At 46.7% G+C, this 24,573-nt stretch overlaps 1 protein-coding gene and 1 long non-coding RNA gene across 2 annotated transcripts in view; one reads left to right on the top strand and one right to left on the bottom strand.

Annotated features, from left to right (window-relative positions):
• Positions 1 to 22,411: 22,411 nt before the first annotated feature.
• Positions 22,412 to 23,821, bottom strand: LOC146893917 (uncharacterized). Its single transcript, XR_015002788.2, has 2 exons — positions 23,233 to 23,821; positions 22,412 to 22,753 (listed from the first exon to the last, which is right to left on the bottom strand). It is a non-coding gene; the product is annotated as an uncharacterized LOC146893917 (long non-coding RNA).
• A 153-nt stretch (positions 23,822 to 23,974) lies between these two features.
• Tns3 (tensin 3) overlaps positions 23,975 to 24,573 on the top strand; it is a 246,093-nt gene continuing 245,494 nt past the window's right edge. Inside the window, exon 1 of the mRNA XM_048450104.3 lies at positions 23,975 to 24,355. Coding sequence (XP_048306061.3) covers positions 24,329 to 24,355 — 27 coding nt within the window. The 5' untranslated portion in view covers positions 23,975 to 24,328. The remainder of the gene's footprint in view (positions 24,356 to 24,573) is intronic.

The raw sequence follows: 24,573 nt of genomic DNA, 5'->3' as shown, positions 1-24,573 counted from the left end.
GCAGAATATACGATATGTGACCCCTGTGAAAGGATGTGCATTCCCCCTATAAGGGTTGCATCCTACATGTTGAGAAACATTGGTCTATTATGTAGCCTTAACTGTCCCGGGACTCCTTATACAGACCAGACTAGCCTCTACCGCCCAAGTGCTGGGATTAAAGGCGGCGTCATTTCACCTAGCGTCAAGGGAGCACATTAGTCAAAAGAGTGTGTCCGGAACACTAACACACAGAGACAGGAGCTGTAACTAGATTTTATTCTAATGCATGCAGGAGGTTACTGTAACTTTCCTCCCTGTGGCTGCGGTCCAACCACACAGTCTTTGAAGACTGGTTACTTTTAGAAGAATTGGTATGGGTAAAGGAAATGAAGGGGTTTAGGGATAGGACACTTTAATCAGAAAGTGTAGCAGGGACTTTGTGTAAAAGACTTTACCAGGTGGGCAGGATTAAAACATTTGCATAAAAGCCTTGCCAGGAGCTGATGATAAAAGATTTGTATACTTTGTCCTAAAGAATACAAGTTTTATAATATCTGATAGAAATGACTTAGAGTTACTGTTTCTTATGGTCTCCCAAGGAATACAAGTCAATCCCCAGCACCTACACCAGGCAGCTCACGACTTCCTGTAACTCTAGCTCCAGGTCGATTCAAGAACTCGGGCCTCTGCTGCCACCTGCACACACACACCCCCACAAAAACACGCACAGATACATGTGAAATTGAAAATAATAATAAAAAGTCTTTTTAAAAAATTGGCAGCTTGGACTTCATCAGATACTGAAATTTAGGGCATCAAAGTGCACAGTCAACAAAGGGGAAAGGCAAAGTCTCAGAACACTAGAGACTACAGGCAGATGACAGATGACGTTTTATAAAGGATTTGTCTCGGGAATATGTAACAAATTCTACCAGCTCCACAAGGACACAAGCAATCTGATTTTAAAACTGGCAACGTTCTAAAAAGAAAATCTCTTCTGAAGAAAATGTACAGACTCCCAGCGAGCATATGGATAACGGCTGGGGAGATGCAAATCAGAAGCGTGGTGCCTGCCTGTAATCCCAGCATTCTTGAAGCTGAAACGTGAGGACCCCGGCAAGTTCAAGGTCCTCCAGGTCTGCAAAGTGTGCTCCAAGCCAGCTGGGATATAGAAAGTGACCATGTCTCCAAAAGAACAGGCAGACCATTCTATTGGTTTGGAACCCTTACAGAATAAAGAGACAGAGAAGCAAAAACATTTTCCTTTGAGAACTGGGGACAACCTTTTTCCTTCTCCGCACATGAAAGTCCAGCTGTTGACTCTGGCTGGTCCAAGCCTGAATGATGTCTACTGTGCTCACATGAGCCCTGTAAACACCCTTCCCAGGCCTTGAGGCCTCTGCAGGGCCAGTCCTCTTCTTCAGCTCTGGTTCTTCATTTTCTAGCTGGTTTCTTTACACTTTGAGACAACTCCCTCCTTCTCCACCTCCCCTCTCCCCTTCTCCTCTTCTTCCTCTTCCTCTTGCTCTCCTTCCACTCTTGATTCCAGGGACCAAATCCAAGGCCTTGCACACGCTAAAGACACTCTACTGATGACTGTATCCCCAGACCCCTGACTTTTCCCTGTTATTTTTTGTTAATTTATGATTTTATTTAGAGTAGTACCAACACAATTCAGTCTACTTCAAACTTTTAACGATAAATGTTTGGAAATCCTGAATCATTGTGACTAACAGAATATACACAGAAATTACAAGTAGTCTTTAAAAATCCCTTACTCTGTGTGTAACAGCTGTGCACATTAATGTGTTATGATGTGATACTCGAATACATGGATATGCCGTGATCAGATCAGGGTCACTGGCAGGACTGTTACCTCAAACAGTGGATGAATTGCTTGTATTACAATGTGTCACATTCTCTCTATTAGCTAGTTTGACAATTTCACTTAATGATTGTGAACTATAGTTACCTGATTGTAAAACAAAACCTTCAGTGTAATCTGTTTTATCCTGTGCCACCCCTTGGCCCACCAATCATGGTTTCATCTTCCCCTTCCGGCACACCGCCCCAAGTCTGGGGTCAGACCTGCGCTCCAGGTCTTTGAGGTCTCACACATAAGTGAGAACATGTGGGGTTTGCTTCTCCACGCCTACCTTGTTTCGCTTAACATCGTGTCCTCGAGCTCCATCCATGCTGCTGCAAATGACAGAATTCGAATCGGCGTGGCTGACGATATTCCATGTGGTACAGACATGCTATTTTCTTTATTCATGCACCCATCAATCGACCCATTCGCATTCTGTACCTTGGCCATGGCAAACGGTACTGCATCACAGATGTCTCTGGCAAACTGGTTTTAAGTATTTCTGGAGTGTGTGCATGAGTGTGTGTGTGTGTGTGTGTGTGTGTGTGTGTGTGTGTGTGTGTATCAGCAGGGTCACACAGTAGTTCTGTTTCTACTTTTATAGGAACCTCCGTACTGTCTTCCATAGAAGGTGTGTTAGCATACACGCGCACATCCCCACCAGCAGTGTGCAAGGGTTCTTTGTTCCCCACCTCCTCACAGGCATCTGTTTGATAACAGCCACTCTATAGGGTAAGAGATCTCATTAGGGTGTTGGCTTGTTTCTTCTTTGTATTAATTAGTGATGGTGAACATTTTTCTCCTATAGCTTTTGGTCAGAGAGCTCCAAGTGTGTGCATGCTTTTGGAAGCCAGAATACAACGTCACATGTCTTTCTTAATCTCTCTCTACCTTCCTTTTTGAAAGAAGTTCTCGCTGAGCCTAACACTCGGTGGTTCAGTAGACCAACAGGTTAGCAAGTAACAGGAATTCTCCTGGCTTCTCTTCCCTAGTGATGGGATTTTGGTCACCAAGCTCAGCTTTATTTACGCATGGGTGCTGGGACTATGAGCTCAGGCCTCATGCTTGCCTGGCAAGCCCTTTGCCAACTGAGCTAGTTCCTTGAGCTTGTCGAATGTTTTTAATTAAATCATTTTCAGGGTCCTTGGGGTGACTGCTGTTTGCTATTGTATTGCTTGAGTTCCTTATATTAATTTTTGAAATTAGTCCCTTATTGGAGCAATTGTTTGCTTTTTTTTTCCTTCCATTCTACAGGCTGTGTCTTTACTCTGTTAGTTTTTGTTGTTGTTGTAGGTTTTTGATTTAATGTGATTCCATTTGTCATCTTCCCCCTTGGTTGCCTGTGCTTCTGATGTTACACACTTACACACAAACACACATGTGTGCATATGTGAAGATTCTATATATAATTACACACATTCATTCAAATGCACTTAAGTATAAAAATAAAGTCTTAAAAAACAAAACCCTTTACCCAGATCAATGCTTGTGTTTTGTTCTAGTTTCACGTAGTCTTTCACTGGCTTCCTACTGATGGTTTTCTATGGTGAGAGACAGAGACTGAACTTCATTGTTCCACCCTTAAATACTCAGTTTTCCAAGCGCCCCTCTTTGAAAACATTTTCCTTCTCCCAATTTATAACCTTTCTAGCTCAGTCAAACGTGCCTTGGCTATGCCTACGCAGAGGGCTATTACTGTATCTTGTATTCTATTCCTTTGGCCTTTGTGTCCATTTTTATTACAGTGCCATGCTGCTCGGCCACTGCCACTTCACAGAATGTCTGGAAGCCAGATACGTCAGTGTTGCCAGCCTGTTCTCTTGTTCTGTATTTTGCTTGAATATTTGGGATCTTTTGGGGTTACCTACAAAAGATCGTGTGTGTGTGTGTGTGTGTGTGTGTGTGTGTGTACATATTCATATATTTATCTATTCATTGTGTGTGCTCAAGCAAGGGCACAGGCGCACCCCTGTGTTGACGAGAGGGTCAGAGTTTTTGACACTGGGTCTTTCTGGTCCATTTCGATGCTACACTACATAGGAGAGCTTCTGGCCTTGTCTCCATCCCCCATCTTGCTGTCAGAGTGCTGGAATGATGGACATAAACCGCTGTAGCTGTCTTTTATGTTTTCAACCATGTGTGTATGTGTGTGTTCTGTCTGTATAGGTGCCATCACAAGCACGTGGAGGTCAGAAAGACAACTTTTGGCGAACAGTTCTCTCCATCCACCATGTGCGAGCTGGAGAGCAGACTCAGGTAGTGACCTGGCTGTAGCCCCTTGCACCCACTGTTCCGTCTCTGGTCCCCATCCTGGTTTTCTTCCATGGGTCTCAGGGATAGAAGTCAGGTTACTGGGTTTGTGATGCAAAGGCCCTTTAGACTCTGAACTACCTGGCAGCCATTCCTACCAATTTAAAATTGTTTTCTTTTTCTGTAAAGAATATTGCTGAGGGCGAAGGGAATAGCTTTATTGGTAAAGCACTGGCATAGTGCGCATGGAAAACTGAATCAATCCTCAAAACCTACCTAAAAGAGATGAATTCTGAAAATCAGTTCTTTCCCAGCCCTCATCAGAGAGGCTTCTTCTTGCTTTAGATGGGAGCTAACACGGAGAACCACGCATGGACAATGTATAGAGAATGAGAGACGTTGGAGCACTCAGTCCTAAACGAGATGTCATCATCCCTTTAAGGCTCAGAGATCTTTGTGTAAAGGAAGTCTGAGGGAGCATAAGGAACCAGAGATGGCTGACTGCAGAGAAGCAGGGTCTCCGAGAAACCACATGACCTCTGCACATATGAACTCACAGATACTGGCAGTACAAATAGGCCTGTGCAGGTTCAATCTAGATGGAGTCCCGGCACGGACGGGGGAAGTAGACATGGGTTTCCATCCCTGATCTAGATGCTACCTGCCACTGATACCTGCAGGCAAATGAAAAATCCGTTTTCTCCATATTATTAATCACATCACTGCGTATTATTAATCATAGCTCAGGGCAGGTCCCCCTCCAGGAGTAGATGGCCAACACAAAATATCAATGGTGTTTTCACAAACTTTTCAGATCATTTTGCTTTGTTTGGACATTTTTTTTTTAATCTTATTGTTCTTTTGCTCATTTATTTTGATTTTTCATTTTGGTGTTTTTGTGTTGATTTTTTTTTTTTGGTAAGTGGTTTTTGTTGTCTTATTTTAGTTTTTTTTTTAAGAGAAATAAAAAGAACATAAAGTTAGATAGGGAGGTGGTAGGACCTAGAGGAGAAGGGAAACACGTTCAAAACATATTGTATGAAAACAATGTTTTTCAATAAAAGAGGCTCTCTTTTGTTGTTGTTTTGGGATTTTTTTGTTTTTGTTTTTGTTTGTTTGTTTGTTTGTTTTGAGACAGGGTTTCTCTGTAGCTTTGGTGCCTGTCCTGGAACTAGCTCTTGTATACCAGGCTAGCCTGGAACTCACAGTGATCCACTTGCCTCCTGGAATGCTGGGATTAAAGGCGTTAGTCACTACCGTCCAGCTCAATAAAAGAGTTTTAAAAAAACAAGCAACTAGGGCTGGAGAGATGGCTCATTGGTTAAGAGCACTGACTGCTCTTCCAGAGGTCCTGAGTTCAATTCCCAGCAACCACATGGTGGCTCACAACCATCTGTAATGAGATCTGGTGCCCTCTTCTGGCATGCGGGCATATATGGAGGCAGAATGTCGTATACATAATAAATAAATAAATCTTTAAAAAAAAAACAAAAACAAAAAACAAAAAAACAAGCAACTAGGTGTAGAGGCATGTGCTTGGAACTCAAGTTCAAGGAAGGCAGACAGGGCAGGCCCCTGGGTTCACTGACCAGCAAGCCTAGCTGCTCGGCAAGTCCCAGGCCAGCAAAAGGTTCCAGAACAGCTGGATGGTATCTGAGGAAAGATACTTGATGTTTTCCTCTGATGTCCACACAATGCACACACACAGGGCGTGCACTCAACAACATCACTGGTATCTTCATAGGAAGTTCATGGACTCTGTAGATCTCTATATGCTGTATGAACGTATTGGCAATATTGCTTCTTCCAGTTCACAAGGCTGTTTTTCTCTGTGTGCTCATGCACACTCACAATTCTTACTGGTGTTTTGTAATTTGCATTGTGTAATCACGTTCTGTTCAAATTTCTTTAAGACATTTTGTTTTCGTCGTCACGAATGGAATTGCTTTCTTGATTTCTTCCTGAGTAATTTCATTACTGGTACAAGAGAAGCTATTTGTTTTAATATATTGATTTTATTTTCCACAAATTTGCTACGTGCATCTATTAATTTTAACAGCCTATGAATGTAGTCTTCAAGTTCTATCTACAGCCATCAGCAAAATAACCTGACCTCTTCCTTCCCTAACTGTAAAATCAACATTTCTGCTGGGCGGTGGTGGCACGTGCCTTTAATCTCAGGGAGGCAGAGGCAGGTGGATCTCTGTGAGTTCAAGGCCAGCCTGGTCTACAAGAGCTAGTTCGAGGATAGGATAGTTCCAAAGCTACAGAGAAACCCTGTCTCGAAAAACAAAACAAAACAAACAAAAAAGATTAACATTTCTTTCTCTTGCCTTGTTGCTTGGCTAATACATGGCAAATAAGATCTTGAATAAACTTTGTGAAAATGGACCTTGGACTTTTCAGGGGAGGAGAAGCAGGGTCTCCCCAGGGTAGTTTAAAACTAGATCATTAGCTGAAAATGAGAATGACTTGGGCTTCTGATCCTCCTGCCTCCACCTGTGATTACAAGGGTTTTCCACCAAGCCCCATTTGATGAAGAGCTTAAGAATCTAATCCAGAGCTGTGGTCATGCCCGACCAGGCTCTACCACAGAGTCACACCCTCAGCCTCAAAATGACTGTCCAGACCTCAGAGAAACAGCGCCAGCTTTCCCCGGTCAGTATGCTGTTGACTGAGTTGTTGACTGAGATTCAAAGAGTCATCCAGCAGGGAATCTCCTTAATCAGGAAAGTAAACAACTCAAAATAGCTTCAGGAAGTCCCTGAAACTGACCAGATCCGCCAGGCCCCTCCCTGCCAGAGTAAACAATAAAAGTTGACCTGTTGGAGACTAGCAGACCAGAGCTGCAAAGAGGTATCCCAGAGGCGCAAAGCCGCAAATTAGCTGACTGGCATAGGGTTAGACCAACTGAAGCAAAGGGAAAGGACACTCACCAACCTTTGGAGCTGCCTGCAGGCAGTTCAGTGTGCTCCAGGTTCCCAGCTTCTGTGAGCTATCACACATGCTGAGATGGGCTTTGGTGATGTTGCTGTCTTTGAGTCATTTCTGCTCCTGTAGGTAATTCTTCACCTTTATTCCTGTAAGTAACCCCCCAAAAACTCTTTGATTCACCAAGCTGGACTTTGGTGTTATCTATTATTTGGTCTGTCATAGGCTCTGTATCTGGGGGAGTAGACATGAGTGTAATATCTCCTCAGAAAAAGATGGTCCCTCAACATTGAGATGCACACCTATGCTGTTAACCAGGTATTTAGTGAGGTGTGTAACACTTGGGCTAAGTATTACCTTTGGCACCTGAAGGGGATCCTTGTATAGCGGGGATTCCCTCCTGGACCCCAGATTAGGCCCAAACCACACAGAAACACCTGTTTTCAAAAAGAGATCCTTTACGAAGCAGGGATAAAAAGTTTCGAGTGACCGCTTTCTGACTCAGGCAGAAAGCAGCAAATGACCTCGGATGTAGTTTTTAAGAGAAGGAGAAGGGAGGCCAGTGTTAGAATGGGCTAGGATGTGGTGGTGAAGGAGATAGGAGACAAGGGAAAGGGGGAAGAAGACAAGGGAAAGAAAGCAGAGATATTGATCCCAGAGGGACAAAGGACTGCCTCTGGATGGAGAGGAGATAGACGTGGCACCATAGACAAATGGTGGTTTGCACAGGTAAAGGGGGAAGCCCCATGTTAGGATGAGGGGTTTAATTTAAATTGGGCATGTTAATTAGGTGAACCAAAGAGGGCTTCTGATACTGAACTTTGATAGTCAGCCTCAGGAGAAAGAAGTGGTCCAAGAAGGGAATAGGCCTTGGTGGCTAGCTTTAGGAATATAATCTAACGGTTTTTAGTGAGGCAGAGGGGATAGGAGAGAAGGGCACGGCCTGCCAGAGCCATGTTTGCTGCTTGAGTTGGCCAGAGTCCCTTCAACGGCACCTTGTAATGAAGAAAAATAGGCACAAATCCTAAGGAAGAATATCAACAGGAATGAGCAATAAGAAGCCAGTCAAGTGGTACACACTGTAATCCACCGCTTAAGAGACCTTAAAGGCAGGAGGGTCAGAAGTTCAAGGTCAGCATGGGCTATACAACAAGTTCAAGGCTAACCTGGTCAAATAGGAAGATCCAGTCTTAAACAAATAAAGCTGGCAAGCAAGCAGGCAAGCAAAGGTGAGAGTGATATCCCAGCAGGGCTCATGATAAAGCCTCTGCCTCGGGAATACAGACACAGGCAAGTGTTCGATCCATCTAGGGCGAAGGTGACTGATCCAGGGCTCAACCTGAGCCTTGGGTTAGGAGAGAAATCCATCCTGTTGGCTGCCCTGGAGGGTACTCGCATGTGAGTCCAAGTGGATGTATTCTAAAGACAGGATAGCTATGAGCTTTCTTTAAACTTTATCTTGCTTTATGCTAACTCGCACAGGACTCCAGCAGCTCCCGTGGCAGCCTCAGTTGTGCATGGAATCTGGCGTCTGCTGCTGCTGGACCGGTCTATCACAGTTCTCCCTCCGGCACCTCTGGAGCCTGACAGGGGCCTGACTCACAGTGCAGGCTCAGTAAACAATAGCTGACCAGCAACAGTACTGCTTTCCGGCTTCGAGCACTGGGACTCTGCAAACCTACTTATCCAGGTCTCTTCCACTTTGCGTCCCTTAATCCACAAGACAATGTCTTTCTTTCCTCTGCAAGCAGCCCAAGGCCCCGCTGGCTTTGTGTGGACAAGCATCAGAAGTGGGGTCTCCAATTTTCCATGCCCCACCCCCACTGGTTTATTTTATTTTATTTTTTCAGAGATGCTGCCAAAGTAAAGAGGATTAGCCCTGTTCCAGGGTTTTGATGCTCTGTTGTGCATTCCACAGGGCGCTCAGGTTACATTTAGAGGTGGGGCTTATTCCTGGGCCAAACTGAGACCGAGCTTCTGTCTGGAGATGGGGGAGGAGAGGAGGGATGGATGGCAAACTGCAAAACAAATCAGGCCATGAACCAGGCTTTTTGGCAGGACTCAAAAAGAGCAGACGTGCACACACATTGGCATTCATGCACACTCGCAAGAATGCACACGCCCCCCCATCTTCATTTGCAAAAGCATACACTTACAGGCCTGTTGGCACACACATGTGAATACACATATACACCTGCATGTTCATACTCAGCAAAACACATGCACATGGCGGGAGGTGTTGTTTATACTGCGTCAGATGCTGTCCTGCCTTTTATACCATGTCACTCCTTTTCCTGACGGCCCTTCAGGGCACGCATGACCACATAAACCGACACTCCAGCTCCAGCTCTGACGCTGTGACCTACAGCTCACTCACTAGAACTCCTCTCCCACTGACTCTGATGTCTTATGCTTTAAAAGGCGAACATCTTGCCCTCCATTAAGGTGCCCAGCCGGTTCGTCTAATAAACAAAAAGATCTCTGACTATCAGCTGGCCAGATGACTCTGCTTTCTGCCAATACTGACAACCTGAGTTCAATCCCCAGGACCCACAGTGATGGAGAGGACCAGCACCCACAGATTTCCCTGTGACCTCTAACACACACAGTAGTACATGTACACACACACACACACCCATACACAAAATAAATAAATATAATAAAGACAGGAAGGAGTCACGAAAAGTCCTGTTTATGAGGTCATGAAAATAAAGCTGTTTCCCTGGGCTCAGGTGTCTGCACTTTTCTCTGTTTCTAATTTCCATTGTGACATTGCAAGGGTTCTTTGGTGGTTGTTACAGCTGAGATGAAGGACACTCGTGGCCAGGCGGGAAGCCTTGAGGCCCAGTGACTACCACACAGAGAGCTCACAACCACAGAAGCAGTGCCCCGGTCTCCTCACTGGGTCTTTCTATTTATGAAACTCTTGAAGATAAAAAGAGTTAATTCTCGAGCAGACTCTCCTAAGTGGGCTAAGCCTGCTTGGAGCCTGAATCTTCCAGCACACAGACCTCCAGTGCCTAGAGGCAATCAGACATCAGACAGCGTTTCATTCTCTGCTAAGTGACAGCCATAACTAATGCCAGGCTGGGAGGAGGATGCATTCCATGCCACAGCTGCCAGGAACTAGGAGAACTGTTTCTGCTTGACAGCACCTTAAAGAGAAATGTCTTGGGTGTGAGGCATGGGGAAGAACGGAGTGAAGGCTTGCCCTAGCTTCCAAAGTAAAGGATAACGAACCCCATGTCTCCTTAGCACAATCCACTGGTGACAGTAAGGGGAGGACTCCAGCAGTCAGAACTTGCTTCTAGTCTCCAGCCTGGGGTGCCACAGAGCGTGCTCTTGGATTGGAGAAGGCATTTAGCCTGGGCTGGTGGTCCCAGGTTAAGTAGGAACAAGCCTGTAAGCAGCCTCTTCCATGCTGTCCACATCGGCTCCTGTCTCTGCATTTCCGCCAGGTTTAAGTTCTGGACTTGGCTTCCCTCAATGGACTATGATTCAGGATATGTAAGCCCAATAAATCTCCTCCTCCCCAAGGTTCTTTTAGATAGTGTTTCCTCACACCAACAGTAACCTTAACTGAGACAGCACTGGACCAAAATAAGAGGAGAAAGGCATTGTTAGAGATCTTATCCTTTCCCCTTCCTGCCTATGCCTCCTCTTCCTCCTCTTCCTCCTCTTCCTTTTTGTGGGCTGTTGATATTCCTTAGAAGAGAAAGAGTGAAGGAGTGAGGGAGGGGGGAGGGAGAGAGGGACCGAGGGAGGAGGAGGAGGAGAAAGGAAGGAAGCAAAGAGGTAAAGATGACTCAAACCAAGGAAACAGAAGGTTCGATTTTATCTTCTGGAGGAGGCCAAGCCTGGGAACAGACGGTCTCAAGGTTAGAGTGTTTGCTGGGATTATGATTCTACTGAGTTGCTCTGAGGGTTCCAGGTTCCTCCACATAGATGTTTCTCCCCTCACAGAACTGAAGAACAGCTTCTCATTTTTATATGGGGCATTGTGGCACACAATGTAATACTAACAACCGGGAGGCTGAGGCAGGGGGATCACCACCAGCTATAGGGTAGCCTGAGCTACAGAATGAGCCCTTGCCTAGGAAAGAAACAATAGAAGGAAGAAAAGGAGAAAGAGGGGCTATTGGAGGGGACGGGCTTGCTTTTAAACATTTTCAGGACAATTGTCTTGCCGTCCATATGTAGTGGGCGCATTTGTTAGAGTCAATGGCTTAGTCCGTATTTCTTTATCACTCCCGTACACAGACACACAGGAATACAGCCTTGGAGAAGTAAGTACCTAGCCTCCCGGGCATTTGACAGCCCCTGCCCTGGAGCCAGGCAGAGCTGGCTTCTGTGCTCCTGCAGCCACTCTGCCCTGAACCTCTGCAAACCGCTCCTCCATGTCCTCAGCTCTGGAGTGAGCACACAGGCCAGGCCCTAAAAGATTCTGGTGACCATCCCCAGTCATGTCCAGTGCAAACCAAGCCTTTGGTAATGAGCTTCCATCAGTGGCTGTGATGGTGTCAGGAAGGGTCAAGGAGTGTGGGGAGACGAATATTTTTAGACCTTTGACTCACACAGCAGGGGTTTCCACGTGCACCCAAAATGGGAACTTGCTTGGTTTCTCTATCACTTTCTGTGGCACTGAGCACGGTTTTAGTTCCCTCCTTCGCCCTCCCACTTCCCTTAGAATCCTCCTACCCACACCTTGCCCCACTCTGTCTGCTTCTTAAAACACCCTTTAGACCTCCCGGTGGTTGCCCATTGCCCAGGCACAAAGCAAGCCTTTCCAGTCTGGCAGCCCCTCTGAAGCCCACATGCCCTACACACAGATCTCCCCGCCTTACTCTCTTCCCAACCCAAGAAGAAAAGCAGACATGGAGGCTTCTGCAGCCCTCGGTCATGAAGGATTCCAGTCTGCTCTGCCCAGCTCCCATCCCATCTATGCAGTTCTCATCAGGGTATTGATTGCTCTGAGCTATTTGCTTATTTGTAGGCCTTTCACATGAACTTCACCTTCCCTGAAGGTCTGTGACTGCCCTCACACATGCAATAACTTGCACAAGAAGACATGCTAGCAAAGGGCTGTTCAGAGTACCGCAACTGTGCCTGGTGACCAGGCCACCCTAGACCCTGCCCCTACCCATGTCAGTACCCCTCCATCATGTTCCCATTTGCCAGAGGTCCCCCCAGACTTCTGGGTCTCCTCGGTATTCACCTGCATGGGCAGGGACTGTGTAAGCAAGTGTGGGGTTTATCTGGCCTTGTGCGTCTGTGTCTGAGAGTGCTCGTCGTGACTAACACAGCGTCTCATGGTGAGTCACCACATCACCTGCCTGCTGTGGGTGGGAATTCAGCCGAGGCTTGGCTGTCCAGCACAGGCGCATGTCTTCTCAGGAGGCAGCTGGCAGGGACTGCGTCAACCAAAGACTCCGCCAGCACTCGAGTTCTTTTTATTTTATTTTTTAATTATGAAAGCAAGCCAGGAGGTGGTGGTGCACACCTTTAATCCCAGCACTCGGGAGACAGAGTCCAAGGCCAGACTGTTCTACAAAGTGAGTTCCAGGACAGCCAGAACTATTACACAGATAAACTCTATCTTTTAAAAAAAAAAACAAAACAAAAAAACAACGAAAAACGACAACAAAAAATAATTGGAAGCTCAGCCTCTCAGCCTATAGCTTAGACTTATTCCTAACTAGCTCTTATAATGTAAATTAACCCATTTATATTAATCTACATTCTATCAGGGTAGTGTTACCTCTCTTCCATCTTGCACTTCCTGTTTCCTCTGTGTCTCCAGGTTTCTCTTTGTGCCTAAATTCCTCCTCCTCTTCCTTTCTCTCCCAGGAAGTCCCACCCGTACCTCCTATCCAGCTATTGGCCACTCAGCACTGAGTTCTTGCTTCAGGTTCACTCTCAGGCTGTTGGCTAAAGACCTCAATTTCTTGCTACTCCAGGGAGCTAAGCTGTGGTGTCCAGCTGGCTTCTCCTACAGCCAGCAGTCTACACTAGAGCCACGAAGCTTTCTTAGGACCTGATCTCCAAAGTCACATACCACCACCACTGCCCGACAGTGTTCTCCACCAATGAGCTCATCCCCAAACTGGCAGGACAGCAATGGAGTCCCACCCTTTAAGGAAGGCACAACGTGAAGGTGTAAGTCTATATCGAATTGTACTGTCGCCTGCACTTCCACGGGGTGCTGAGTGAACAGGGACCTCACGCCTTGAATATTTCTTAGAATTCTATGATATACTTTCTTTTCACATTCATACACTTCGGAAGGGAGACATGTTCCCAGAACATATCCAGGTTTGAGTAAAAAAATGCTATATTATGTGAGGTTCATGTCCAGCATCAGTTGCTGGCCCCTTATAACAGTGCTGAGAGGTAGCTACTAAAAGGGGTTCCTTGAATGTGAGGGCCAAGGTGTTGACTGGAGTCACCGGGTTTCCAGTCTATGCCTAATGCCCAGGCGGCTGACTTTCACAGTTGAAAACTAAGGCGTGCTTCAAAAGTTTTAACTCATTGGTTCTGCCAAGGCTGCCTTCGCAACATGCTGTCTGTGTCTCCTTGATCTGATCATGATCCATCAGCTCTTGGAACACCCTCAGCGATTCAAATGTCAATTACAAACTCGATGAACTTTTGCCTCCTGCAGGCCAGAACTCTGGAGCCCCCAAAAAGGAAGGTAGGTTAGGTGTTCTTGGTCACATATACTAGGTTGTACCACTTAAAACTTAGTAAAATACACGTCTGGGTATGTCTATGAAGGTGTTTCCAGGGATGACTGGCATATAGATCTGTGAGCTGAGTGGGGAGGACCATCCCCAAACAAGGGTAGCTCCATCCAAACATGCTGGGAATAGGATGGAAAGAAAAGGTTGTATGGGGAGCTCACTCATGCGCATACTCAGCGGTTGTTTTCTTTTGTTAGGCTTTTTGATGTTAACACTGTGTGTGGGCATCAGAGTCCAGATTGTCCATCATTGAATGTGGACGGAGACCAGGAATCTCCAAGGGGCTTAGCAGCCTTCAGCTTGGTCTGAGGCTGCTCTGCTGTTTGTCTATAGCCCAAACTCACCAGCATGTCTTTCAGGCTGGACTGTCCACCACCCACCTCCTCCCTAACCCTCTCAAGAAGCCTTCTGAGATGGGTGGAACACACCTCTCCCATGACCCTTCAGCAAGAGACTGGAGTGGATCAGGACTTCAGGACTCCATCACAGAGCACAAGCCCCTAGCTGTTAGTTTCTTTTCCGTTACTGAGACTGCAAGTCACAAATAGACACATTTATAAAGACAAAGGCATTCTCTGTTTATATTCTAAAGACTCGGGGTCAGGTGCCCCATCTGCAGGCAGCTCAGCAGGTTGGAGAGTGTCCTTTCCAGGTGACTCACTTGGGCTAAACTTCTTCCAGCCAGCTTGGCTGGGTTCTGCTTCTTCCAGGTCTGGTCTAAGCACCTTGGTTATAGCTCTGTCTCTCTAGTGTCTGAAGGACAAGGTTCTTTTAAGACTGGCAGGGAGAGCTTGGTGAATCTGTTCGGTTTCAGGGACTTCCTGAAGCGCCTTTGATTTGTCTACCTTCCTGCTTAAGGGGCTTCCCTGCAGGATGAAATATTCCGGCCTCAGAGGAAACTGCTCCCCAACATAAAGCCATACAATCTCTTTGTATCGTATGCTCTTAAAAGGGAATTCAACCTTAATCACCTCCCAAAGGTGCCTTATCCAAACACTGGAGAGGATTAAGTTTCCATCCTTTTAATACCACAGAAAGTGTACTTACTTTCAAGGTGAGGTTTTGTTTGATTTTGGTTGAGGTGGAGTCTTGCTCGGTAGCCCTGTCCTGACCATGTAGTTAGGCTGGCCTTCAATTTACAGTTCCTCTGGTTTTTGCCTCACTGGGGTTGGGAATACAGGCATATACCACCACACCCAACTCAGAGTGGGTTTTGATGGGGACATTCAAACCACAGTGCTGGCTCCTCCTGGGCAATGGCCATATGCTTCTCTTCTGTCCTGCAGGAAGCCTCCCCTGCTGAGGTATCACAGGGTTTCTGTTCCAGTTAGTGGGCAGGAGCAGCCCTAGCTCAGGAGGACATGCAGCTATTGTGTTCCTATAGGGAGACTTCCTGCCACTCACAGCATCTAGGAAACGACCCTCCCCAGCCAGCCATTAGAAGCAAGAGTGCCTACAAGGACACGGAACAAGTGAGTCAAAGCCAGAGAACTAGACTAGGAATCTCTTTTTATGTCAGCTGCAGGAAAAGTAACTGAGATTTTGCAACCAGGACCAACTTCTACATGTGTAGCATCATTTAACAACTGGGAAGAAGAATTTGGTTATTAAATCCCAGCCCCAGTTCCCCCTGCCATGCTGCATGGCAGACCTTGTTCCATAGTATCTACAGTGCCCTGTTGAGAACTATACATGCTCTTATTTGGATTTCTCTGGAGTAAACCATGCCATTTGTTGAGTCTTTAAGAGTTGACTCATGTTCATCTTGTCTTCTGGTGTCCAAGGGTCACTGAGGTGGTAGGGGCTGTTTGATGGTTAGACTATTCTGCTTGAATCCTCCCTCATGAAGGAGGGGGAAGTTCTGGCTTCCTGTTGACTCATCTTGTATGTCTGCAGGTGTCTCTGCAGCTGGATAATCACAGCTGGGTGATTCCTAGGGCTGCTGGTTTCACAACGGCTCGCTCAGGTCTCCTGGACTGCTGAGTCAGCTCACCTTTCCTCCACTCCTGGCTTGGGCCTTTGCCCTTGACCTCCTTCTTATAACCCTCTAGACCAGGCCAGCAACCTCAGATCAAGAGGAACCATGTATCTGTGCTCTCTCACCCCAGCCCTACAGGTACCAGACATGCATAGGCCCTTGTCATCCTAATCCTAGGGCCAGCAGTAGATGGTTCTCAACACTAGGTCCAAGTGTTGGATGACAGGGTTTCCCTCGTTCTGTTTTCTACCCTCCCCGGTTCTCTTTGAGCTGTCCATCTCAAGGGGGTCATCCATCACAATGGTAGGGCGCTGCTCACCAGTGGCTGCACAAAGTCCCCAGGAAAGCGGGCCAGAGTCTTCCAGCTCTCAGAACTGTCCCTCCTGCTTCTCTCTTGTTCTCCCTCATGGTCCGTCCCTCATTTCGGGGTGTGTATGGGAGAGGTTATACCCCCATGTGACCTGAGCAGAGACCTCAGAGATCAAGGTGTGGAAGAAGGACCCATCTTGCAGGAAGAAGAGTTTCCAGAAATTCTTCCTCTACACCAAGCCCCTTGCCTGTCCGGACTCCAAGGTACAGCAGGAAGGAGCAAGTCTGCCCAGATGCAGGAGTTATGGGAGAATTAGGTGCCATGGTTTAATATTTGTTCCCTTTAAAATCTAGTCTGTGAAGACTTAGCAAGGTATAGTTGGGTGACTGTCCAGGTAGCCAGCTGTTTCTGTCATTTCTCACATTTTTTTTTTTTTTGGAAGTCGCTTGCTTGCACTTCCTGCTTACTCAGTTAATATTATTTCCTTCTTGGGTCTCTGAAGGAGTTGAAGACTAGATAGTTATAGTTTTCCTTGTTTACCTGACACAGAAAGCAAGTTATGATAGAAAGTAAATTAGGTACAAAAATTTGGACTCACCAAGATAAGAAAGATATGGAATATTTTCTCTGAATTTGTCAAATAAAAATGGACTAGATATCATTGATGTATTTATTGCCTATATATTGTATATAGTTATTGTGCTATTGTATATAGTTTTTCTTTTTCTTTCTTTCTTTTTTTTTTTGAGACAGGGTTTTTCTGTAACTTTAGAGCCTGTCCTGGAACTCACTCTGTAGACCAGGCTGGCCTCGAACTCACAGAGATCTGCCTGCCTCTGCCTCCCGAGTGCTGGGATTAAAGGCGTGTGCCACCACCGCCTGACTATAGTTTTTCTTATATTATTTATAGCCTTCTTTTATTTTGGACAAAAAAGGGAAAATATAGTGATGTATTATTTGTATTTTAATAAATCTTTCCTGAAGACCAGAGGCAAAGCTAAAGCCACACCTTTAGCTTTAGATGATGACACATACCTTCAATACCAGTATTTGGGAGACAAAAACCAGATGGATCTCTGTGAATTCAAGACCACTGGTCTATACAAGATCAATGTAGAAGCAAATCTAAATGGTAGTGGCTCACACCTTTGATTCCAGTCCTGGGGAGTCACATGCCTTTAATCCTAGCACTAGAGGGAATATAAAATAGGAGAGGAGAGAGGCTTATGTTGCTTAGTTTGAGATCACCCAGCCTTGTTAGAGGTAAGACTTCTCTAGTGACTTGGCTGCCTAGCTTTTCTGGTTTTCAGATTGAACCCCAACTTCTGTCACTGGGTTTTTATTATTCATGCTACAGTGTAGTTAGCAGTTGAAATGAATTATTAAAAATGCTGCAGGTCCCCAAGCGGTGGCAGCGGGCCATGTGGCGGCAGGCAGCAGGCCCTGAGAGCAGCCAATCCCAAGCAGGGTTGGCTGCAGGTCCCCGAGCAGTGGCTGGTTCAGGACAGGGAGACATGTGGCGGCAGGCTAGAGACAGACATGGATAGGCACACCATGCAGAGTGATGTTGGATATTTATTAAGTGGGTTATGGAAGGGAAAGGGGAGAAGTGGGGAGAGACAGAAGCTGCCTCATGGAGGAGGAGATGGAAAAGGGAAGGAACTCAGACTGGAAGCTGAAAATTAGCACGGCTCAGCAGATGGGGGAGGGAGTGGGCGTGGCTTGTCTCTTAAAGAGACAGAACAATCATTCCAGTAGTGGAAAGCGTTACTTGCAAGTAAGAGTGTGACAAAATTTCTTATGTCACTGTGAAGATGATAATGAATGAGGACACCCAAGAGGATGACAGTGAGGCAGTCGTATGGTTGGTTCTGCACAGGCCCCTGTTAGTGCCTGTGCAGCACAGAGTGTGAATGTATGAGCTTTGCTCCTGAGTGATGAGATCCCAGTAAAGAGGCTTTTCTTCAATCTTCTCACCAGGTATTTCAAATATTTTATTATTAGCCTGGTTTATTTTTTAAAATTGGAGGATGGCAAGATAAAAAACAAACAAACAAAACTTTCCTCCCAAAATAGGTATTAAGGACCGGAGAAATGGCTTTGTGGTTAAGAGCACACCAGGAAGACCTGAGTTCAATTCCCAGCACCCATGTTAGCGGGCTGACAATGACTGGCAACTCTAGTTCCAGGAGAGCTAATACCCTCTTCTGGCCTCTGCAGGTACCTGCACATAGATGGCAGACAAATGGAGCTGCATTCACCTAAATTAAAAAACAAAACAAAACTTTATTTTCAAATATGTATATTAAAACATAAGAAAATGCCCTCTGTCCCACATGTCTGCAATATTATGTGTGTGTGTGGGGGGGTTGTTTATTCAGTGGTTGTTTGGTTGGGTGGCTTCTTGAGATAGGTCTCTCTGTGTGGCCCTGGCTAGCATGGAACTCAATATGTACACCAGGGGAGTCTCTGCTTTCTGAGTGCTGGGATTAAAGCCATATGCCAATAAGCCTGGCTTGTTTGTTTTTGAGACAAAGAGTATCACTATGTCACTCTGACTGGCCTGGGACTTGTCTTGAACTCACAAAGATCCATCTGCCTCTGCTTCCCAAGTGCTGGGGGTCAAAGGAGTGCACGACCATGTCTGGCCAGTCTTGCAGTTTTATCTTCAGAACTTGGGCATCAGGGAAGAACATCACTTCTGTTGTGAGAAAGGCAGTACCTGGAAGACTTGAAGGCTGAGAGCTTTTCTCCTTCCCTCCCCTGGGACCCTCTCCTGAACACCCATGAGCATAGCCAAGTGTTCTGCTGTTCTGGGTGGAGAGAGTTGAAGTACCAGCCATGCACTTTTTCTGTCTACACTGCATAGTCTTTGCTTCTGCCCCGAATGCTTTGTCCAGCCCCAGGCCCCCTTTCTCATTTTGCCTCCTCGCCCATGAACACCTTCAACTTCTGTGTGTAGATGCTACTGGGAGGAGACAGCACAATCAGGATTGTCAAGGACCCCAAGCTGTCTGAGAGCCATGGGTCTGTGGGCACCGCACACCTCCTCACTGAGTCACACTGTAGGACCAATCCAGCCTATTCCTAAAATAGACAACCTATTCATAAGATAGATATATTCCTAAAATAGACAACCTATTCCTAAGATAGACAGAAGCCTCCTTTCTGCCTCTGTGCTAGGAAGATAGAGACCACAGCCACTGCCTGCCTCGTCTTCATTCGAGTTAGCTTTAGGATAGGTCCTGGGACATAGATGAACTTCATGTACAGTTCCGGTTTCATTCAATCCCTAAGTGCATATGACTGCCACAAAAAGGCTAGCCTGTGTCACGGACCTGACCTTGGGTATGAAACAAGAACAGCTGAGTTTTGGTCTCTGGTCCAGTTTTCTTCACTGTGCTCCCCTCTCTCCCTTTCGGGATGATAATGTCCATCCTGTGCCATTGTGTGGTAGAAGTACGGGATCTGCTTTTCCATTTTGATTTTATAAGGGATTGCAGTTAGAAGACTGCATGAGACTCAGAAGAGACTTGGGACTTTTAAACACAGTTGAGACTGTAATAGACTATGGGGACTTTTGAAATGGGACAAATGCATTTCTGCATTATGATATGGCTATAAGCCTATGGTGGGGGGCAGGGAGTGAAAGTAATGATTTGAATTAAAATGGCCCCCATAGGCCTCTAGGAAGTGGCTTGATTAGGAGAGGTGGCCTTCGTGAAGTAGGTGTTGGAGGAGATATGCCACGAGTGAGTGGGTTTGGAGGTCTTTGAAGCTCAAGCCTGGCCAGTCTGCCACTGTCACTTCCTTCTGTCTGTGGAACCATGTGAGGAACTCTCTGCTGCTTCTCCAACACCATGTCTACATGCATGCCGCCATGCTTTCTGCCATGACAAAAATCAACTGAACCTCTGTACTATAAGCCAGTCACAAGTCAATGTTTTTCTTTATAGGAATTGCCGTGGTCATGGTGTCTCTTCAAGGCAATAAAACCCTAACTAATGCAAAATCTCACAGAGACCTCACCCCTTGACAAAAACCATAAGCAAGTACAGAATGCTGAAAGAGGGAAATATAGTTGTCTCCAGGGAGAACTCCCCTAACTGGTTATCCAATGTCAATTGTTCAGCTCTGAAATCCCATAGATACAACCAACATTAAAGGGCATCAACAGATTGTATGTGTGTGTGTACGTATGTATGTATGTTTGCATATACTTATGTATATGTAATGATAAAAAAAGAAAAGACTATGAATTTGCAAGGGAGAGAAGGAAAGTGGAGGAAGGAAATGGACGGGGAGAAATGACATAATTTTATTTAAATTTCAAAAAAAAATTAAGTAGAAGAACAAACCTAGAGGGAGAGCCTGGCTCCTGAAGCTACAGCCTCAGAGTGTGATCTGCAGGTATTTAGAACCATAGAAGATGTGTGTGGTGGGAAGAAGGGGGCTTTGGAAAGAACTCAGATGGGAGATAGGTAGCCAGCATGGAACCCAATGCTCTGTACACTGGGCTACCCTACTACAGAGTAAAGACCAGGAGATGAGTGGAGACATCACACTTCTCTAGGGAATTTGAGTTGATGAAATTCCCCATCATGCAGCTGAGTAGTCTCCTGATGTAGATGATCAGTGCCCACTGGGATGAGCCATGGATGCAAAACTGAACGCTGGCTGCAAGCCGTGAATGATAGGATGGACACCTAGGAACAATTTGTAACTACTCAGTGCCGCCACAGGCTGCACCGTGTTCTGGGTCCCGGAGGACAGATGGTGCATGTGCAAGAAACTGAGCTAGCAGAGAGAAGCATCCATTCAGGAAAGGAGCCAGCAATGAGAGGGCTGCATTTCACTGAGTCCTCAAGTGAAGGAGATTGTACCTTCACTGTCCAGATGAGAAAACCGAAGCTCTCTCAGATAAGGTCTCAGAGCTTATGTGAAGACAGGTGGATCCTGAACCTGGATCCGCAACTTCCTGCGCTCACATACATAACCACTCCTGCCTGAGACTGATCTGGCTCCAGTTAGCCAAAATGCTAAGCAGGGAAGTCTGAAACAGTGCCAAGGCCTCTCACTCAGAATGTCAGAGCTCAGCTTGTCAACGCTACGCTGTATATGTATACACATTTTAATGTCTCCTATTAGGTATGCATATATGCATTTTTACACACATTCAGATGCACATTAAATGTATGTTATGCGCTCCTTTGTGTATGCTCAGAAATTTCTAGACTGATGTGTGGTCAGACTAAACAATGCCATCTTCAAGAGGACACATAGCGTTTAAATACAAGAGAGGGGGATTTCTAGCTGCTATCCTTTCTGCCAACTTTGGGCTGTTACTGTGTATACACTCCAATTGCAGCATTATACAAGCTTGGCTCTGCTCTTCCTTGTGTGGAAGAAACGTGGCCTCTGGGATCCATTGTGCTCCAGAAGACTGTGGGGACAGGGCTGTGCCAGTGTTTATTGATTGGGAGGCAACAATACGTCCTTAGAAAGCATGGATGACTTACCTCACCTTTACCCCAGAGGGGTCATGAGTATTCCAAAGCCCTATGCTAGCAATCCATCTGCTTGGTCCTAGAAAAGGAGGCCACTCTATGCAGAACTTCTCAGGCTCTAGGACTCCTGCCAGGATCCTAGAGAACTTGGTCTAATAGGTGCACGAATTGGGGCAGCGGCTTTTGGAACATTCCCCAAGCTCAACTTCGACCAAGGGGAGGGAGTTATTTTGAATCACTGGCCAGCCTGGGTCGTCTCCAGCCGCCAGCCTTCAAATGGCATCTGGGCTTCCATGGCTGCTCTTCCCTTCTCTTTCCCACAGAAACGAACGCTGAGTGGCCATGCTCTTGGATGACTCTTCAGGCAAAAGCAAGATGGGCTTTAACCCTGGCAAAGCTTTAGAGAGTGATTCAAAGGGGCCTGGGTTCAAGGAATTCCCAACACTGAAAAGCGTTAGTACAGTTACTAATAATAGCTGACAGGCAGATCTCTGTGAGTTCCAGGCCAGCCTGGTCTACAGAGCGAGTTCCAGGCCAGCCTGGTCTACAGACGAGTTCCAGGACAGCCAGGGCTACACAGAGAAACCCTGTCTCGGAAAGCCAAAACGATGCTGATGATAATGGTAATAAAGGGGTGTGGAAAGTGCCTTTTACAGCAAGATAGTTGCTGTACTGTTTTGTGCCATGATAAAAATGAGAAATTGACAATGCCTACCATGGGGGAATGGGAGAGTAACCCCAAACGGGGTTGGGCTGTGGTTCAGTGGTCGAGTACTTCCCTGACATGTTCAGGGTCCTGGGTTCAATCCCAGCAGGACAACAGACAGACAGTCAAAAAACCCAAAATGGCCATTGTCCTGGGTAGCTTTTATTGTTCACATGGCAAAGCCTGTCGTCATCTCGGGAGAGGGAATCTCAGCTGAAGATCTGCCTAGATCAGATCGGCCTGGGGTCAGGATTGTGAGGGATTGTTTAGACTGATGATTGATGTGAGCCTGGGCCTACAAGACAACTAGCAAAACATGGGCCTGTGAGTGAACCAAAGAGCAAGCGGCAAGTGGGTTTCTTCCATAGTTTCTGACAAGTGGGTTTCTTCCATAGTTTCTGACAAGTGGGTTTCTTCCATAGTTTCTGTTTCAGTTCCTGCTTGAGCTCCTGCCCTGCCATTCCTCAGTGATGGATTGTGACCTGGAAATGTAAGCCAAATAAACCTTCGTTCCCTCACCGACTTGCTTTTAATCATGTTGTTGTCATGGGAACAAAATGAAACTGGAAGAGAACATTAAGCTCATCTGTGTCCGAGGACCTACCCTAAAGCTAGCTCGAGGGGAGAAGAGGTAGGCGGTGGCTGTGGTCTCCATCTTTCCAACACAGAAGCAGCAAGGAGGCTTCCGTCTAGCTTAGGAATAGGGTGCAGTGGCCCGGATGAGATCAGGACAGCTTGCTGCTCCAGAACACACCTGTGCCAGTGTCACACCTCACAGAACAGCTGGAGTCCTCCCTAACCTTCCCCTTCTTTGTCCAAATGCTAAGGGACACTTGTCTCTTGAGAAAGCTGTCAGCCTCTAACTATTGATTTCTAACCCATCGACACCCCCTCCAGTCAGATCCTAAAGTACAAACAGGGGAGTCTTCCTTTCAAAGCACACACTTTCAGATGTCTGTACCTCCGGTCCAGGTTTCTCTGTCCGTGGGCGCTGCCATCTGTATTCAGCTTCTGCCGTGGGGTGGTGGTGGTTTATCCTTCCTGTAACTCGGCAGTGCTTGGAACTGTGCCTGATGTTACCGTCAGGTCTCAGAACATCAAGAAGTAAAAGGAGCACGAGAAGGGCATGACCCTTCCTCCTTGGGAGTAGCCCCTTCGAAAGCCCTGGCCCCGGGAAGGCTGGTGAGAGAAGTCACACAGCTGTGTGTCCTCAGGACAGAAGGGCTCAGTCTAGAAGTGTCCTGAAGAGTGCTGCTGAGAACCGCCAAGCTGAGTGCTACCAGCTTGCATCCGCCTTGGGTCCAGGACGACAGCAGGAGGATGGACCGTGGGAGTGTGCAGAGACTGACCTAGCAGAGAGAGAGACACTGCTCCAGGACAAGAGCCTGCCCCAGACTTCTTCATAAACAGCCACCAGCGAGGAGGTCGAAACCCCGCTTCCCAACTTTCCATCGTTGCGACATCGTCCGGGTGTTCGGGAGAGACCACACATTGCTTTTCCGGTTGTGTAAATACAGACGTGCCTGCAGCAGCGACCAGAGCTCCTGAGGGCATGAATCATGACACGAGGGACAGGCCTGTGCCAGAGGGAGATGCTGCTTCCCTGCAGCTGCCCGCCCCCCATACACTGGCCATCCCATTGCCCCTGTCCCCATCGCTTTGAGGGCTCTCTGAGCAGTCCTTCTCACCAAGAATGGAACTGCTTCCTGATCACTCTTTAAAGAAAACTCTGCTCCACCTGAGAGAGTCCCAGCGCTCCCTGCATGTGGTTGTCCTGAGGGTGACATTCTTCTGATCACCAGTGAGGCATCCAGATAACAATTTCAAGTGTACACACTTGATCTCATCTCCTCCTCAAAGCTACCTATCTATAGGCAATCAGGAAAGTTAAGGGCCTTCCTTAAGGGCACTATGAACTTTTCCTGGTCACCGGTGACCTCACTCTAAGATCACATGATCAGCAGTACACTTCTTGGGTAGGTCACTTGAAGGCACGCTTGGAGCGGATTAATTGAGGGCCTTCAGCTTCGGGACTACAGGGACAAGTGTTCTTCAGAATGACCAAGTGTTGTGTTCACACAAAGGTATGTACCTCGTATCACGGCACAGGTCCATAGGCCGTGGGACATGGCCTTAAAATAGGGGGTGCCAGGTGGGAGCGGGGTACGCCGAGAGACTGCAAAGATGTAGCGTCTTGCTTCCTGCTTAACTGACTAGGCTGTCATAAGTAAGCGTCGGTCCTCACTGGAAGTTCATAGTCAACGTGTTGGTAGGATTGGCTTCTCCGGAGGCATCTCCTCGG

Source organism: Myodes glareolus, chromosome 8 (assembly GCF_982192425.1).
Source record: "Myodes glareolus chromosome 8, mMyoGla1.1, whole genome shotgun sequence".
NCBI lineage: Eukaryota > Metazoa > Chordata > Mammalia > Rodentia > Cricetidae > Myodes > Myodes glareolus.
This window is presented reverse-complemented; position numbering and strand designations above follow the sequence as displayed.